Here is a 16,584-nt window from a genome sequence, read left to right as displayed (position 1 = left end):
CCTTTAGCTTGGCCGACAAGTTGCATTTGAACACACGGCAAAGACTACAGCTGACAGCTGGTTAGCACGGACGTTCTGCGCCTGTGAGATGAAATAACTCTACATACTGGCAGGTGGCGGTATTTGTTATTCAAAAAGGGAAACCAGAAGACCGAGGACGGCAAATATATAAGTCGTTATTACGATACGTTCATGAAACAAAGCGGCGTCGGCCGACCATTTTCACACCACTCTCACTCACCACGTCATGTCGTTGTGAAAATATCCGCGGATTGGAATGATCAGATGAGATGAAGATGAAAAATAAGAAGAGCCTTCTGTGTTTTTCCTCGACTTTACTCGTTGCTTTCCTCACTTCCGGTTCTCTTCTCGTGCACTGATTCGTTTAAGCTGACAGCCAATCAGAGCGATTTCTCTCACCGACGAGCTCCGCCGCCGATTCAACATGCTGAATCGGCCGAAAAACCTCAGACACGGGCAGACTAGAGCCAACGATGTGGGACACACCAAAAAAAACTAGGCCGACAGACACTCACCGATGACCCCAAACTGTCCGACCGTCGACCGTCAGCTTGGTATGTCAGGGCCTTAAGGACAGCATGGTGGCTCAGGGGTTAACACTTCTGTTCTCCCCTTGTTTGCGTGGGTTTTCTCCGGGTGCTCCGGTTTCCCCCCACAGCCCACGCATGCCAGGTAGACTGGTGTGTTTGCTTTGAATTGGCACATGAAATTTGAATTTGGCTTGTATATCTGTGAAGATATTGAATTGTAACTATTTTGTGTGTTTTATTCAATAATAAATGATAATTTTCCAAAGCCTCTGAAGACCCACACGGGTGTTTTCAGTTGTTTTGGCTGATTAAAACACCCAAGACCCTTTTGGGAATGACTTACTAATATTTAAAACTGCAAACCTATCGGCTTATTATAGACAATAGAAAAGCTAGTAATAAAAGGGTCCTGTTAAATTCTCAGTAACGCATTTTTGACAGGATGTTCTGCAACTCTGCAAGTTCTCAAACTGGGTTTAAGGACTCTTCCTGCATGATGAATTGAAGAGCTGGAGCTCGGCAGGAATACGCAGGTTAAACTTTGTAAAGTATGTATTGTTTGCAAGTGGTAGGTGGACACGCAATGTATGAATAATAAACTAAAGATACATGCAAAATGATAAAGGAGGGAGATGAAAAAGAGAGGCATGATGAAATGAATGGTGATGGACAGAAGTTACGTCATCTCTTTGGGTTATTGGAAACATGGGAGGGTGATATTAGAGGAGGATAAATGAACTGCCTGGTAGAGAGTTTATCCATTTCTCTTGCCCACTCCTCATCCCTGCTTCCCTCCTCCCTGATGGACAGCACCGGGGGCCCTCCGCTCTGCTTCCCCGACCTCAACTCGTCCTGCAGGCGTCTCCCTAAACCCCGCTCGGAGACCGCTCTGCTCTACACCCTGCTGGCCTTCGTCTCTCTGCTCACCGTGACTCTCAACCTGCTCGTCATCATCTCCATCTCCCACTTCCGGCAGCTCCACACCCCGACCAACACCCTGCTGCTGTCCCTGGCTGTGTCCGACCTGGTGGTGGGGCTGCTGGTGATGCCCATCGAAGGCCTGCGCTACATGGAGACGTGCTGGCTGCTGGGGGGGCTGATGTGTGCTCTGGCTCCTTATGTTTCTTACTGTCTGCTCTCTGCCTCTGTGGGCAACATGGTGCTCATATCCATCGACCGTTATCTGGCTATCTGTGACCCACTGCTCTACGCCACTAAGATCACCCTGTACAGAGCTAAAATATCAATCTGTGTATGTTGGGCCTGCTCTCTTGTCTACAACGGGTGTATTCTGATGGGACACTTAAAGCGGCCGGACAGGTTCAGCACCTGCCATGGGGAGTGTGTGGTGGTCATCAGCCACATCTCAGGCACACTAGATCTCTTCATCTCATTTGTCGGGCCCTGTACTGCCATGGTTGTTCTCTATATGAGGGTGTTTGTGGTCGCCATGTCTCAGCTGCGTGTCATTCAGTTGCAGACTGCTGCTTCCAGCGTCACTGCTGCTCCAACCGCTAAAAGATCAGAGAGGAAGGCAGCCAGGACTCTTGGGATTGTGATAGCTGTGTTTCTAATGTGCTTCTGCCCGTATTACTATCCCTCTCTAGCAGGCGAGGACACCTCCACTAGCTTGTCATACTTTGCAGTGTTGTCTTGGATCATGCTGCTGAACTCCTGTGCGAACCCTGTGATTTACGCTCTGTTCTACCCCTGGTTTAGAGAAGCTATCAGACTCATCTTCACCCTCAGAATACTGCAGCCTGACTCCCGGGACGACAAAGTCCTGTAAACAGGGATGTCAGGGCATTTTTCAGTGAGTTTGGGAGTCAGAATGTTCTGCTGCAGAACTACAAAAACCCTCCACAGTGGCCTCAAGCACAGAGTTTCTCATGTTGTCACACACTGAACTGTTTTTTCTCATGAATACACACATCATCGCTCAAAGAAGAGCATTGCCCATCGCTTATGTCACTTCTCACTGCAAATGTCTGTCTATTAACCTTGAATGAAGCACTGTATTTTTACTTGTTTATTTGTTTCACTCATAGTGTTATGTACTGTATGGTTACTGTTGCTCAGGAGTCAACATAGATGTTTCAACCAATATCCCCCTCACAAATACACACATACACTTATACAAACATTTCTTATCTCTAATATTTGTATTGTCTATTGATGTTATTATATATATCTTGTTCTAACTGTTGGTCATCACTATTATGTAGTCATATTATTTCAGTATATTAATCTTGTGATCTCTATAACATTGTGAAATTTTAACACTATTTATGTGGGTGCTTCAAATAAGCCCAGTGGTTGTTTTTTTTGCCTCTTCCTGCACTGTATATTATTTGTTTTTTTGTTATGTTATGTGTAGTCTTAATTTGCACTAAATAAATACAAATACATATTTCAGCTATATTCTTCTTTCACTTGTATCTTTACCATATTGTCATAAGCACAAATAAATTATACACAAATGTATATAAATATGAGCACAAAAAAGATGTACAAAAACATCATATAAATATCTTCATTCTAGTTGATTGTGATGCAGTATAATAAATATACACATTCTTATTTAACAGGCTAGTCAGTAGGCATCTTTGCTTTGGTCATTTGTTACGTCTGTGGGGTTTAGTCTCTTCTATTATATATACATATATATATTTTATTATCCTTCTTGTTTTTATCTTATCGTCTTGTTTTCATCTTGTTCTATTGCTGCTGTTCACTGAGAGTTATCAAACGTAATTTGGTTGTATGCCTACGATGACAATAAAAGTATCTTGAATCTCTAAAAATAACCACGTCAATGTGGTGCTTTTGATCTCTGCCATGTTTGATTTAATTGCTGTCAAATGCACTTCTTGTCTTGCCAAAAACGACTGTCTGACACCAACATGCAACACACTGCGTGTTTTGTCCCACCAGAAATAAAAAAAGGTCACACCAAATGTACTTAAATGTAACAAAGACTCACCAATTTGGCAGCTCCACCCAGGCGTCTGTGCGAATCCAACCTGTGAATCACAATGATTAGAAAATAGTTAGATGACATTTGAGCAAGAAGGTTCGCAGATATGATTAAAAACATTCATTTGAATGGAAAAATCTGGATAAGAAGGATAAAACACACACACACACCCTCCTTTAGGCCCAACTAAACAAGGCATGAGAGTGGTAGAGGAATGAGATTTTTACAGGGCAGTTCTTTAAGTATACATCTTTAAAAAAATATTAAACTGTGATGGATGGATTTGCTGAAAACACTTTCTTGATAAATATATCAAACCTGCTGTATTGGCCTCCAGTCGCACTGCATGCACGTTCTGGCTGCAGCCACATGGGGGCCTTGACAGGCTCCTAAGGATCCTCAGAGGATGCTTGCTGCCTCTTTGTACCACAGAAAGAGTGATAGACCTGCAAGATATAACAAAACCATACCAATTAATTCTGATCAAATTCTCACCAATTGTGCATTAATGGAAACGTCAATTTCTATTTCACAGATACAATAATTTGTGGTGTTACACTGGACTCAACAGCTCAAGTTCAAGGTTCTATATTCGTCATTTGTCAATTCCAGCAAAGCAGTTCCTTCAACAATGCTCATAAAATATGTATAAATAAAAGGGGAAATCACACAAGTAAAAGTAAAAGCAAGATGATAATCTAAGGCATAAAATAGTGCAGTTAAATTAAATATAAACATAAATAAACATAAAATAGTAATGTAAATATAAATTTGTAATTTTGTGGAAGACAATATTCCAGATGGGAAAACTGAATGTAAACAGGATGTAGTATGTCTATGCATTATGAGAAGTAATTTATGTACACAGAGGTGTAAACAGGAATATAGCATGTATAGAGAAATAATAAATATATAGATATACAAATATAAACATATATATATAGATATACACACAGAGGTGTAACAGTTTGTAAAACAGTATGTATAAAGGTAAATAAAGGTAAAATGACAAGTGATGAGCTCAGGAGCTCAAGAGTTCAGCAGTCTCTTGGCCTGCGGGATGAAGCTGTCCCTGAGTCTAGTTGCCTGGCAACGGGCAGATCAGTTTGTCTACTGTACATGGTCTGTTGTAAAATTGATTGTGAGTAATCTATAAATTCAAAAAAACATGAAAACTGAGCTCAAACTATTCTGTTTCAAATAATACAAAATGATGCACCTCTCTTAAAGGGACAGTGTGTAGGATTTGTGGTGTGGTTGCAGATTGCAACCAACTGAGTACCCCCTCCGCTCACTCGGCGGCTCACGTTACCGCAGTTTCACAAGCGTGTCGGAGAACTACGGTGGCCTTCAGGAAACGTGAATGCTTAAAACGCTCTCTCTAGAGCCGGTATTTGGTTGGTCCGTTCTAGGCTACTGTAGAAACATGGCGGAGCAACACGGCTCCCTGTGTAGATATGAAGCTAACGAAAACACAACGATTCTTAGTTTAATGAATATTATATTCCATTTCTGAGAATAGATCCCCCGATATGTTACACACTGTTCCTTTAACTCATAGACTGCAATGTAAGGATGGGGATTTTTGTATGTATTGTGAAGTTTGAATGTATATAATCTTGTGATTTCTGTGTCGGACTCCAGGAAGACTAGCTGATGGGCTCATGGGGATCCTAATAAACTAAACTAAACTGTTGAAGAAATTGGCAAATTAGTTTGTATTGCATTAAATGGACTGTTTAACACGTCCACACTTCTTGAGGGGCTATGACAGTACATCCTTTTTGAACTTTGTAAGTCTGTCTGGCCTGTCTTTAAATGCTTCCATTAAAGTAATTTGATTACAAATTGCATCTTTTTTGCTCTACAGTAGCTTAGTAGATGTTTTGGGATTTTTATCTGCATTTTCAGAAGTTCTATTCCATTTAGAGTTACTTATTCAGTGCTTTGAGCTGCTTTTAAATGACCATTTGAGCCTTCAAATTAGTTGTTGCAAACACATGCTATTCTAATTACTTGCTCATGAAACTACCCACCTAAAGCCAAACACAATTGAACATGGGGTTAGTACAATAATAAAAAGAGAGGGAGGTGATGAAGGTGATGAAGAGGGAGAGATGTTGCATCAGTCATCAGGTGTTTGGGAAAGCTGGTAGGGCGGGTTTGAGGTGGATAAATTACCTGTCTTATGAGCAGCTGCATCTCTTCCCTCCTCCCTGATGGACAGCACCGGGGGCCCTCCGCTCTGCTTCCCCGACCTCAACTCCTCCTGCAGGCGTCTCCCTAAACCCCGCTCTGAGACCGCTCTGCTCTACACCCTGCTGGCCTTCGTCTCTCTGCTCACCGTGACTCTCAACCTGCTCGTCATCATCTCCATCTCCCACTTCCGGCAGCTCCACACCCCGACCAACACCCTGCTGCTGTCCCTGGCTGTGTCCGACCTGGTGGTGGGGCTGCTGGTGATGCCCATCGAAGGCCTGCGCTACATGGAGACGTGCTGGCTGCTGGGGGGGCTGATGTGTGCTCTGGCTCCTTATGTTTCTTACTGTCTGCTCTCTGCCTCTGTGGGCAACATGGTGCTCATATCCATCGACCGTTATCTGGCTATCTGTGACCCACTGCTCTACGCCACTAAGATCACCCTGTACAGAGCTAAAATATCAATCTGTGTATGTTGGGCCTGCTCTCTTGTCTACAACGGGTGTATTCTGATGGGACACTTAGGAGGGCCGGACAGGTTCAGCACCTGCCATGGGGAGTGTGTGGTGGTCATCAGCCACATCTCAGGCACACTAGATCTCTTCATCACATTTGTTGGGCCCTGTACAGTCATGGTTGTTCTCTATATGAGGGTGTTTGTGGTCGCCATGTCTCAGCTGCGTGTCATTCGGTTGCAGACTGCTGCTTCCAGCGTCACTGCTGCTCCAACCGCTAAAAGATCAGAGACAAAGGCAGCCAGGACTCTTGGGATTGTGATAGCTGTGTTTCTAATGTGCTTCTGCCCGTATCACTATCCCTCTCTAGCAGGCGAGGACACCTCCACTAGCTTGTCATACTTTGCAGTGTTGTCTTGGATCGTGCTGCTGAACTCCTGTGCGAACCCTGTGATTTACGCTCTGTTCTACCGCTGGTTTAGAAAAGCTATCAGACTCATCTTCACCCTCAGAATACTGCAGCCTGACTCCCGGGACGACAAAGTCCTGTAAACAGGGATGTCAGGGCATTTTTCAGTGAGTTTGGGAGTCAGAATGTTCTGCTGCAGAACTACAAAAACCCTCCACAGTGGCCTCAAGCACAGAGTTTCTCATGTTGTCACACACTGAACTGTTTTTTGTCATGAATACACACATCATCGCTCAAAGAAGAGCATTGCCCATCGCTTATGTCACTCCTCACTGCAAATGTCTGTCTATTAACCTTGAATGAAGCACTGTATTTTTACTTGTTTATTTGTTTCACTCATAGTGTTATGTACTGTATGGTTACTGTTGCTCAGGAGTCAACATAGATGTTTCAACCAATATCCCCCTCACAAATACACACATACACTTATACAAACATTTCTTATCTCTAATATTTGTATTGTCTATTGATGTTATTATATATATCTTGTTCTAACTGTTGGTCATCACTATTATGTAGTCATATTATTTCAGTATATTAATCTTGTGATCTCTATAACATTGTGAAATTTTAACACTATTTATGTGGGTGCTTCAAATAAGCCCAGTGGTTTTTTTTGCCTCTTCCTGCACTGTATATTATTTATTTTTTGTTATGTATGTTTGTGTAGTCTTAATTTGCGCGAAATAAATAAATACAAATACATATTTCAGCTATATTCTTCTTTCACTTGTATCTTTACCATATTGTCATAAGCACCAATAAATTATACAAAAATATATATAAATATGAGCACAAAAATGATGTACAAAAACATCATATAAATATCTTCATTCTAGTTGATTGTGATGCAGTATAATAAATATACACATTCTTATTTAACAGGCTAGTCAGTACGCATCTTTGCTTTGGTCATTTGTTACGTCTGTGGGGTTTAGTCTCTTCTATTATATATACATATATATATTTTATTATCCTTCTTGTTTTTATCTTATCGTCTTGTTTTTATCTTGTTCTATTGCTGCTGTTCACTGAGAGTTATCAAACGTAATTTGGTTGTATGCCTACAATGACAATAAAAGTATCTTGAATCTCTAAAAATAACCACGTCAATGTGGTGCTTTTGATCTCTGCCATGTTTGATTTAATTGCTGTCAAATGCACTTCTTGTCTTGCCAAAAACGACTGTCTGACACCAACATGCAACACACTGCGTGTTCTGTCCCACCAAAAATAAAAAAAAGGTCACACCAAATGTACTTAAATGTAACAAAGACTCACCAATTTGGCAGCTCCACCCAGGCGTCTGTGCGAATCCAACCTGTGAATCACAATGATTAGAAAATAGTTAGATGACATTTGAGCAAGAAGGTTCGCAGATATGATTAAAAACATTCATTTGAATGGAAAAATCTGGATAAGAAGGATAAAGCACACACACACATTGCCTTTAGGTCCAACTAAACAAGGCATGAGAGTGGTAGAGGAATGAGATTTTTACAGGGCAGTTCTTTAAGAATAAATCTTAAAAAAAATATTAAACTGTGAAGGATGGATTTGCTGAAAACACTTTCTTGATAAATATATCAAACCTGCTGTATTGGCCTCCAGTCGCACTGCATGCACGTTCTGGCTGCAGCCACATGGGGGCCTTGACAGGCTCCTAAGGATCCTCAGAGGATGCTTGCTGCCTCTTTGTACCACAGAAAGAGTGATAGACCTGCAAGATATAACAAAACCATACCAATTAATTCTGATCAAATTCTCACCAATTGTGCATTAATGGAAACGTCAATTTCTATTTCAAAGATAGATAGATTTTGTGGTGTTACACTGGACTCGTCAGCTCAAGTTCAAGGTTCTATATTCGTCATTTGTCAATTCCAGCAAAGCAGTTCCTTCAACAATGCTCATAAAATATGTATAAATAAAAGGGGAAATCACACAAGTAAAAGTAAAAGCAAGATGATAATCTAAGGCATAAAATAGTGCAGTTAAATTAAATATAAACATAAATAAACATAAAATAGTAATGTAAATGTCAATTTGTAATTTTGTGGAGGACAATATTTCAGATGGGAAAACTGAATGTAAACAGAATGTAGTATGTCTATGCATTATGAGAAGTAATTTATGTACACAGAGGTGTAAACAGGAATATAGTATGTATAGAGAAGTAATAAATATATAGATATACAAATATAAACATATATATATAGATATACACACAGAGGTGTAACAGTTTGTAAAACAGTATGTATAAAGGTAAATAAAGGTAAAATAACAAGTGATGAGCTCAGGAGCTCAAGAGTTCAGCAGTCTCTTGGCCTGCGGGATGAAGCTGTCCCTGAGTCTGGTTGCCTGGCAACAGGAAGATCAGTTTGTCTACTGTACATGGTCTGTTGTAAAATTGATTGTCAGTAATCTATAAATTCAAAAACATGAAAACTGAGCTCAAACTATTCTGTTTCAAATAATACAAAATGATGCACCTCTCTTAAAGGGACAGTGTGTAGGATTTGTGGTGTGGTTGCAGATTGCAACCAACTGAGTACCCCCTCCGCTCACTCGGCGGCTCACGTTACCGCAGTTTCACAAGCGTGTCGGAGAACTACGGTGGCCTTCAGGAAACGTGAATGCTTAAAACGCTCTCTCTAGAGCCGGTATTTGGTTGGTCCGTTCTAGGCTACTGTAGAAACATGGCGGAGCAACACGGCGGACTCCGTGGAGAGGACCCGCTCCCTGTGTAGATATGAAGCTAACGAAAACACAACGATTCTTAGTTTAATGAATATTATATTCCATTTCTGAGAATAGATCCCCCGATATGTTACACACTGTTCCTTTAACTCATAGACTGCAATGTGAGGATGGGGATTTTTGTATGTATTGTGAAGTTTGAATGTATATAATCTTGTGATTTCTGTGTCGGACTCCAGGAAGACTAGCTGATGGGCTCATGGGGATCCTAATAAACTAAACTAAACTGTTGAAGAAATTGGCAAATTAGTTTGTATTGCATTAAATGGACTGTTTAACACGTCCACACTTTTGAAGGGGCTACAACAGTATACCCTTTTTGAATTTTTTTTTTGGTAAGTCTGTCTGGCCTGTCTTTAAATTCTTCCATTAAAGTAATTTGATTACAAATTGCATCTTTTTTGCTCTACAGTAGCTTAGTAGATGTTTTGGGGTTTTTATCTGCATTTTCAGAAGTTCTATTCCATTTAGAGTTACTTATTCAGTGCTTTGAGCTGCTTTTAAATGACCATTTGAGCCTTCAAATTAGTTGTTGCAAACACATGCTATTCTAATTACTTGCTCATGAAACTACCCACCTAAAGCCAAACACAATTGAACATGGGGTTAGTACAATAATAAAAAGAGAGGGAGGTGATGAAGGTGATGAAGAGGGAGAGATGTTGCATCAGTCATCAGGTGTTTGGGAAAGCTGGTAGGGCGGGTTTGAGGTGGATAAATTACCTGTCTTATGAGCAGCTGCATCTCTTCCCTCCTCCCTGATGGACAGCACCGGGGGCCCTCCGCTCTGCTTCCCCGACCTCAACTCCTCCTGCAGGCGTCTCCCTAAACCCCGCTCTGAGACCGCTCTGCTCTACACCCTGCTGGCCTTCGTCTCTCTGCTCACCGTGACTCTCAACCTGCTCGTCATCATCTCCATCTCCCACTTCCGGCAGCTCCACACCCCGACCAACACCCTGCTGCTGTCCCTGGCTGTGTCCGACCTGGTGGTGGGGCTGCTGGTGATGCCCATCGAAGGCCTGCGCTACATGGAGACGTGCTGGCTGCTGGGGGGGCTGATGTGTGCTCTGGCTCCTTATGTTTCTTACTGTCTGCTCTCTGCCTCTGTGGCCAACATGGTGCTCATATCCATCGACCGTTATCTGGCTATCTGTGACCCACTGCTCTACGCCACTAAGATCACCCTGTACAGAGCTAAAATATCAATCTGTGTATGTTGGGCCTGCTCTCTTGTCTACAACGGGTGTATTCTGATGGGACACTTAGGAGGGCCGGACAGGTTCAGCACCTGCCATGGGGAGTGTGTGGTGGTCATCAGCCACATCTCAGGCACACTAGATCTCTTCATCACCTTTGTTGGGCCCTGTACAGTCATGGTTGTTCTCTATATGAGGGTGTTTGTGGTCGCCATGTCTCAGCTGCGTGTCATTCAGTTGCAGACTGCTGCTTCCAGCGTCACTGCTGCTCCAACCGCTAAAAAATCAGAGACAAAGGCAGCCAGGACTCTTGGGATTGTGATAGCTGTGTTTCTAATGTGCTTCTGCCCGTATTACTATCCCTCTCTAGCAGGCGAGGACACCTCCACTAGCTTGTCATACTTTGCAGTGTTGTCTTGGATCGTGCTGCTGAACTCCTGTGCGAACCCTGTGATTTACGCTCTGTTCTACCGCTGGTTTAGAAAAGCTATCAGACTCATCTTCACCCTCAGAATACTGCAGCCTGACTCCCGGGACGACAAAGTCCTGTAAACAGGGATGTCAGGGCATTTTTCGGTGAGTTTGGGAGTCAGAATGTTCTGCTGCAGAACTACAAAAACCCTCCACAGTGGCCTCAAGCACAGAGTTTCTCATGTTGTCACACACTGAACTGTTTTTTCTCATGAATACACACATCATCGCTCAAAGAAGAGCATTGCCCATCGCTTATGTCACTCCTCACTGCAAATGTCTGTCTATTAACCTTGAATGAAGCACTGTATTTTTACTTGTTTATTTGTTTCACTCATAGTGTTATGTACTGTATGGTTACTGTTGCTCAGGAGTCAACATAGATGTTTCAACCAATATCCCCCTCACAAATACACACATACACTTATACAAACATTTCTTATCTCTAATATTTGTATTGTCTATTGATGTTATTATATATATCTTGTTCTAACTGTTGGTCATCACTATTATGTAGTCATATTATTTCAGTATATTAATCTTGTGATCTCTATAACATTGTGAAATTTTAACACTATTTATGTGGGTGCTTCAAATAAGCCCAGTGTTTTTTTTTGCCTCTTCCTGCACTGTATATTATTTATTTTTTGTTATGTATGTTTGTGTAGTCTTAATTTGCGCGAAATAAATAAATACAAATACATATTTCAGCTATATTCTTCTTTCACTTGTATCTTTACCATATTGTCATAAGCACAAATAAATTATACAAAAATGTATATAAATATGAGCACAAAAAAGATGTACAAAAACATCATATAAATATCTTCATTCTAGTTGATTGTGATGCAGTATAATAAATATACACATTCTTATTTAACAGGCTAGTCAGTAGGCATCTTTGCTTTGGTCATTTGTTACGTCTGTGGGGTTTAGTCTCTTCTATTATATATATACATATATATATTTTATTATCCTTCTTGTTTTTATCTTATCGTCTTGTTTTTATCTTGTTCTATTGCTGCTGTTCACTGAGAGTTATCAAACGTAATTTGGTTGTATGCCTACAATGACAATAAAAGTATCTTGAATCTCTAAAAATAACCACGTCAATGTGGTGCTTTTGATCTCTGCCATGTTTGATTTAATTGCTGTCAAATGCACTTCTTGTCTTGCCAAAAACGACTGTCTGACACCAACATGCAACACACTGCGTGTTTTGTCCCACCAAAAATAAACAAAGGTCACACCAAATGTACTTAAATGTAACAAAGACTCACCAATTTGGCAGCTCCACCCAGGCGTCTGTGCGAATCCAACCTGTGAATCACAATGATTAGAAAATAGTTAGATGACATTTGAGCAAGAAGGTTCGCAGATATGATTAAAAACATTCATTTGAATGGAAAAATCTGGATAAGAAGGATAAAACACACACACACACCCTCCTTTAGGCCCAACTAAACAAGGCATGAGAGTGGTAGAGGAATGAGATTTTTACAGGGCAGTTCTTTAAGTATAAATCTTTAAAAAAATATTAAACTGTGATGGATGGATTTGCTGAAAACACTTTCTTGATAAATATATCAAACCTGCTGTATTGGCCTCCAGTCGCACTGCATGCACGTTCTGGCTGTAGCCACATGGGGGCCTTGACAGGCTCCTAAGGATCCTCAGAGGATGCTTGCTGCCTCTTTGTACCACAGAAAGAGTGATAGACCTGCAAGATATAACAAAACCATACCAATTAATTCTGATCAAATTCTCACCAATTGTGCATTAATGGAAACGTCAACTTCTAATTCACAGATACAATAATTTGTGGTGTTACACTGGACTCGTCAGCTCAAGTTCAAGGTTCTATATTTGTCATTTGTCAATTCCAGCAAAGCAGTTCCTTCAACAATGCTCATAAAATATGTATAAATAAAAGGGGAAATCACACAAGTAAAAGTAAAAGCAAGATGATAATCTAAGGCATAAAATAGTGCAGTTAAATTAAATATAAACATAAATAAACATAAAATAGTAATGTAAATATAAATTTGTAATTTTGTGGAAGACAATATTCCAGATGGGAAAACTGAATGTAAACAGGATGTAGTATGTATATGCATTATGAGAAGTCATTTATGTACACAGAGGTGTAAACAGGAATATAGCATGTATAGAGAAATAATAAATATATAGATATACAAATATAAACATATATATATAGATATACACACAGAGGTGTAAAAGTTTGTAAAACAGTATGTATAAAGGTAAATAAAGGTAAAATGACAAGTGATGAGTTCAGGAGCTCAAGAGTTCAGCAGTCTCTTGGCCTGCGGGATGAAGCTGTCCCTGAGTCTAGTTGCCTGGCAACGGGCAGATCAGTTTGTCTACTGTACATGGTCTGTTGTAAAATTGATTGTGAGTAATCTATAAATTCAAAAAAACATGAAAACTGAGCTCAAACTATTCTGTTTCAAATAATACAAAATGATGCACCTCTCTTAAAGGGACAGTGTGTAGGATTTGTGGTGTGGTTGCAGATTGCAACCAACTGAGTACCCCCTCCGCTCACTCGGCGGCTCACGTTACCGCAGTTTCACAAGCGTGTCGGAGAACTACGGTGGCCTTCAGGAAACGTGAATGCTTAAAACGCTCTCTCTAGAGCCGGTATTTGGTTGGTCCGTTCTAGGCTACTGTAGAAACATGGCGGAGCAACACGGCTCCCTGTGTAGATATGAAGCTAACGAAAACACAACGATTCTTAGTTTAATGAATATTATATTCCATTTCTGAGAATAGATCCCCCGATATGTTACACACTGTTCCTTTAACTCATAGACTGCAATGTAAGGATGGGGATTTTTGTATGTATTGTGAAGTTTGAATGTATATAATCTTGTGATTTCTGTGTCGGACTCCAGGAAGACTAGCTGATGGGCTCATGGGGATCCTAATAAACTAAACTAAACTGTTGAAGAAATTGGCAAATTAGTTTGTATTGCATTAAATGGACTGTTTAACACGTCCACACTTCTTGAGGGGCTATGACAGTACATCCTTTTTGAACTTTGTAAGTCTGTCTGGCCTGTCTTTAAATGCTTCCATTAAAGTAATTTGATTACAAATTGCATCTTTTTTGCTCTACAGTAGCTTAGTAGATGTTTTGGGATTTTTATCTGCATTTTCAGAAGTTCTATTCCATTTAGAGTTACTTATTCAGTGCTTTGAGCTGCTTTTAAATGACCATTTGAGCCTTCAAATTAGTTGTTGCAAACACATGCTATTCTAATTACTTGCTCATGAAACTACCCACCTAAAGCCAAACACAATTGAACATGGGGTTAGTACAATAATAAAAAGAGAGGGAGGTGATGAAGGTGATGAAGAGGGAGAGATGTTGCATCAGTCATCAGGTGTTTGGGAAAGCTGGTAGGGCGGGTTTGAGGTGGATAAATTACCTGTCTTATGAGCAGCTGCATCTCTTCCCTCCTCCCTGATGGACAGCACCGGGGGCCCTCCGCTCTGCTTCCCCGACCTCAACTCCTCCTGCAGGCGTCTCCCTAAACCCCGCTCTGAGACCGCTCTGCTCTACACCCTGCTGGCCTTCGTCTCTCTGCTCACCGTGACTCTCAACCTGCTCGTCATCATCTCCATCTCCCACTTCCGGCAGCTCCACACCCCGACCAACACCCTGCTGCTGTCCCTGGCTGTGTCCGACCTGGTGGTGGGGCTGCTGGTGATGCCCATCGAAGGCCTGCGCTACATGGAGACGTGCTGGCTGCTGGGGGCGCTGATGTGTGCTCTGGCTCCTTATGTGTCTTACTGTCTGTTCTCTGCCTCTGTGGGCAACATGGTGCTCATATCCATCGACCGTTATCTGGCTATCTGTGACCCACTGCTCTACGCCACTAAGATCACCCTGTACAGAGCTAAAATATCAATCTGTGTATGTTGGGCCTGCTCTCTTGTCTACAACGGGTGTATTCTGATGGGACACTTAGGAGGGCCGGACAGGTTCAGCACCTGCCATGGGGAGTGTGTGGTGGTCATCAGCCACATCTCAGGCACACTAGATCTCTTCATCACATTTGTTGGGCCCTGTACAGTCATGGTTGTTCTCTATATGAGGGTGTTTGTGGTCGCCATGTCTCAGCTGCGTGTCATTCGGTTGCAGACTACTGCTTCCAGCGTCACTGCTGCTCCAACCGCTAAAAGATCAGAGACAAAGGCAGCCAGGACTCTTGGGATTGTGATAGCTGTGTTTCTAATGTGCTTCTGCCCGTATCACTATCCCTCTCTAGCAGGCGAGGACACCTCCACTAGCTTGTCATACTTTGCAGTGTTGTCTTGGATCGTGCTGCTGAACTCCTGTGCGAACCCTGTGATTTACGCTCTGTTCTACCGCTGGTTTAGAAAAGCTATCAGACTCATCTTCACCCTCAGAATACTGCAGCCTGACTCCCGGGACGACAAAGTCCTGTAAACAGGGATGTCAGGGCATTTTTCAGTGAGTTTGGGAGTCAGAATGTTCTGCTGCAGAACTACAAAAACCCTCCACAGTGGCCTCAAGCACAGAGTTTCTCATGTTGTCACACACTGAACTGTTTTTTGTCATGAATACACACATCATCGCTCAAAGAAGAGCATTGCCCATCGCTTATGTCACTCCTCACTGCAAATGTCTGTCTATTAACCTTGAATGAAGCACTGTATTTTTACTTGTTTATTTGTTTCACTCATAGTGTTATGTACTGTATGGTTACTGTTGCTCAGGAGTCAACATAGATGTTTCAACCAATATCCCCCTCACAAATACACACATACACTTATACAAACATTTCTTATCTCTAATATTTGTATTGTCTATTGATGTTATTATATATATCTTGTTCTAACTGTTGGTCATCACTATTATGTAGTCATATTATTTCAGTATATTAATCTTGTGATCTCTATAACATTGTGAAATTTTAACACTATTTATGTGGGTGCTTCAAATAAGCCCAGTGTTTTTTTTTGCCTCTTCCTGCACTGTATATTATTTATTTTTTGTTATGTATGTTTGTGTAGTCTTAATTTGCGCGAAATAAATAAATACAAATACATATTTCAGCTATATTCTTCTTTCACTTGTATCTTTACCATATTGTCATAAGCACCAATAAATTATACAAAAATATATATAAATATGAGCACAAAAATGATTTACAAAAACATCATATAAATATCTTCATTCTAGTTGATTGTGATGCAGTATAATAAATATACACATTCTTATTTAACAGGCTAGTCAGTACGCATCTTTGCTTTGGTCATTTGTTACGTCTGTGGGGTTTAGTCTCTTCTATTATATATACATATATATATTTTATTATCCTTCTTGTTTTTATCTTATCGTCTTGTTTTTATCTTGTTCTATTGCTGCTGTTCACTGAGAGTTATCAAACGTAATTTGGTTGTATGCCTACAATGACAATAAAAGTATCTTGAATCTCTAAAAATAACCACG

General features: G+C 41.0%; 3 protein-coding genes across 3 annotated transcripts; all 3 read left to right on the top strand.

Moving 5' to 3' along the window:
* Positions 1-5,747: 5,747 nt before the first annotated feature.
* Positions 5,748-6,734, top strand: LOC141762828 (trace amine-associated receptor 13c-like). The gene has a single exon (XM_074626911.1). The coding sequence runs from the start codon at positions 5,748-5,750 to the stop codon at positions 6,732-6,734; it is 987 nt and encodes a 328-aa protein (XP_074483012.1).
* Positions 6,735-10,172: 3,438 nt separating this feature from the next.
* Positions 10,173-11,159, top strand: LOC141762834 (trace amine-associated receptor 13c-like). Its single transcript, XM_074626917.1, has one exon. The coding sequence runs from the start codon at positions 10,173-10,175 to the stop codon at positions 11,157-11,159; it is 987 nt and encodes a 328-aa protein (XP_074483018.1).
* A 3,412-nt stretch (positions 11,160-14,571) lies between these two features.
* On the top strand, positions 14,572-15,558 carry LOC141762829 (trace amine-associated receptor 13c-like). The gene has a single exon (XM_074626912.1). It carries the CDS (start codon positions 14,572-14,574, stop codon positions 15,556-15,558), a length of 987 nt encoding a protein of 328 aa, XP_074483013.1.
* The last annotated feature ends 1,026 nt before the right edge of the window (positions 15,559-16,584 follow it).

Source organism: Sebastes fasciatus, chromosome 24 (assembly GCF_043250625.1).
Source record: "Sebastes fasciatus isolate fSebFas1 chromosome 24, fSebFas1.pri, whole genome shotgun sequence".
Classification (NCBI taxonomy): Eukaryota; Metazoa; Chordata; class Actinopteri; order Perciformes; family Sebastidae; genus Sebastes; species Sebastes fasciatus.
Note: the sequence above shows the minus strand (reverse complement) of the source record. Positions and strands in the feature narration are given on the sequence as shown.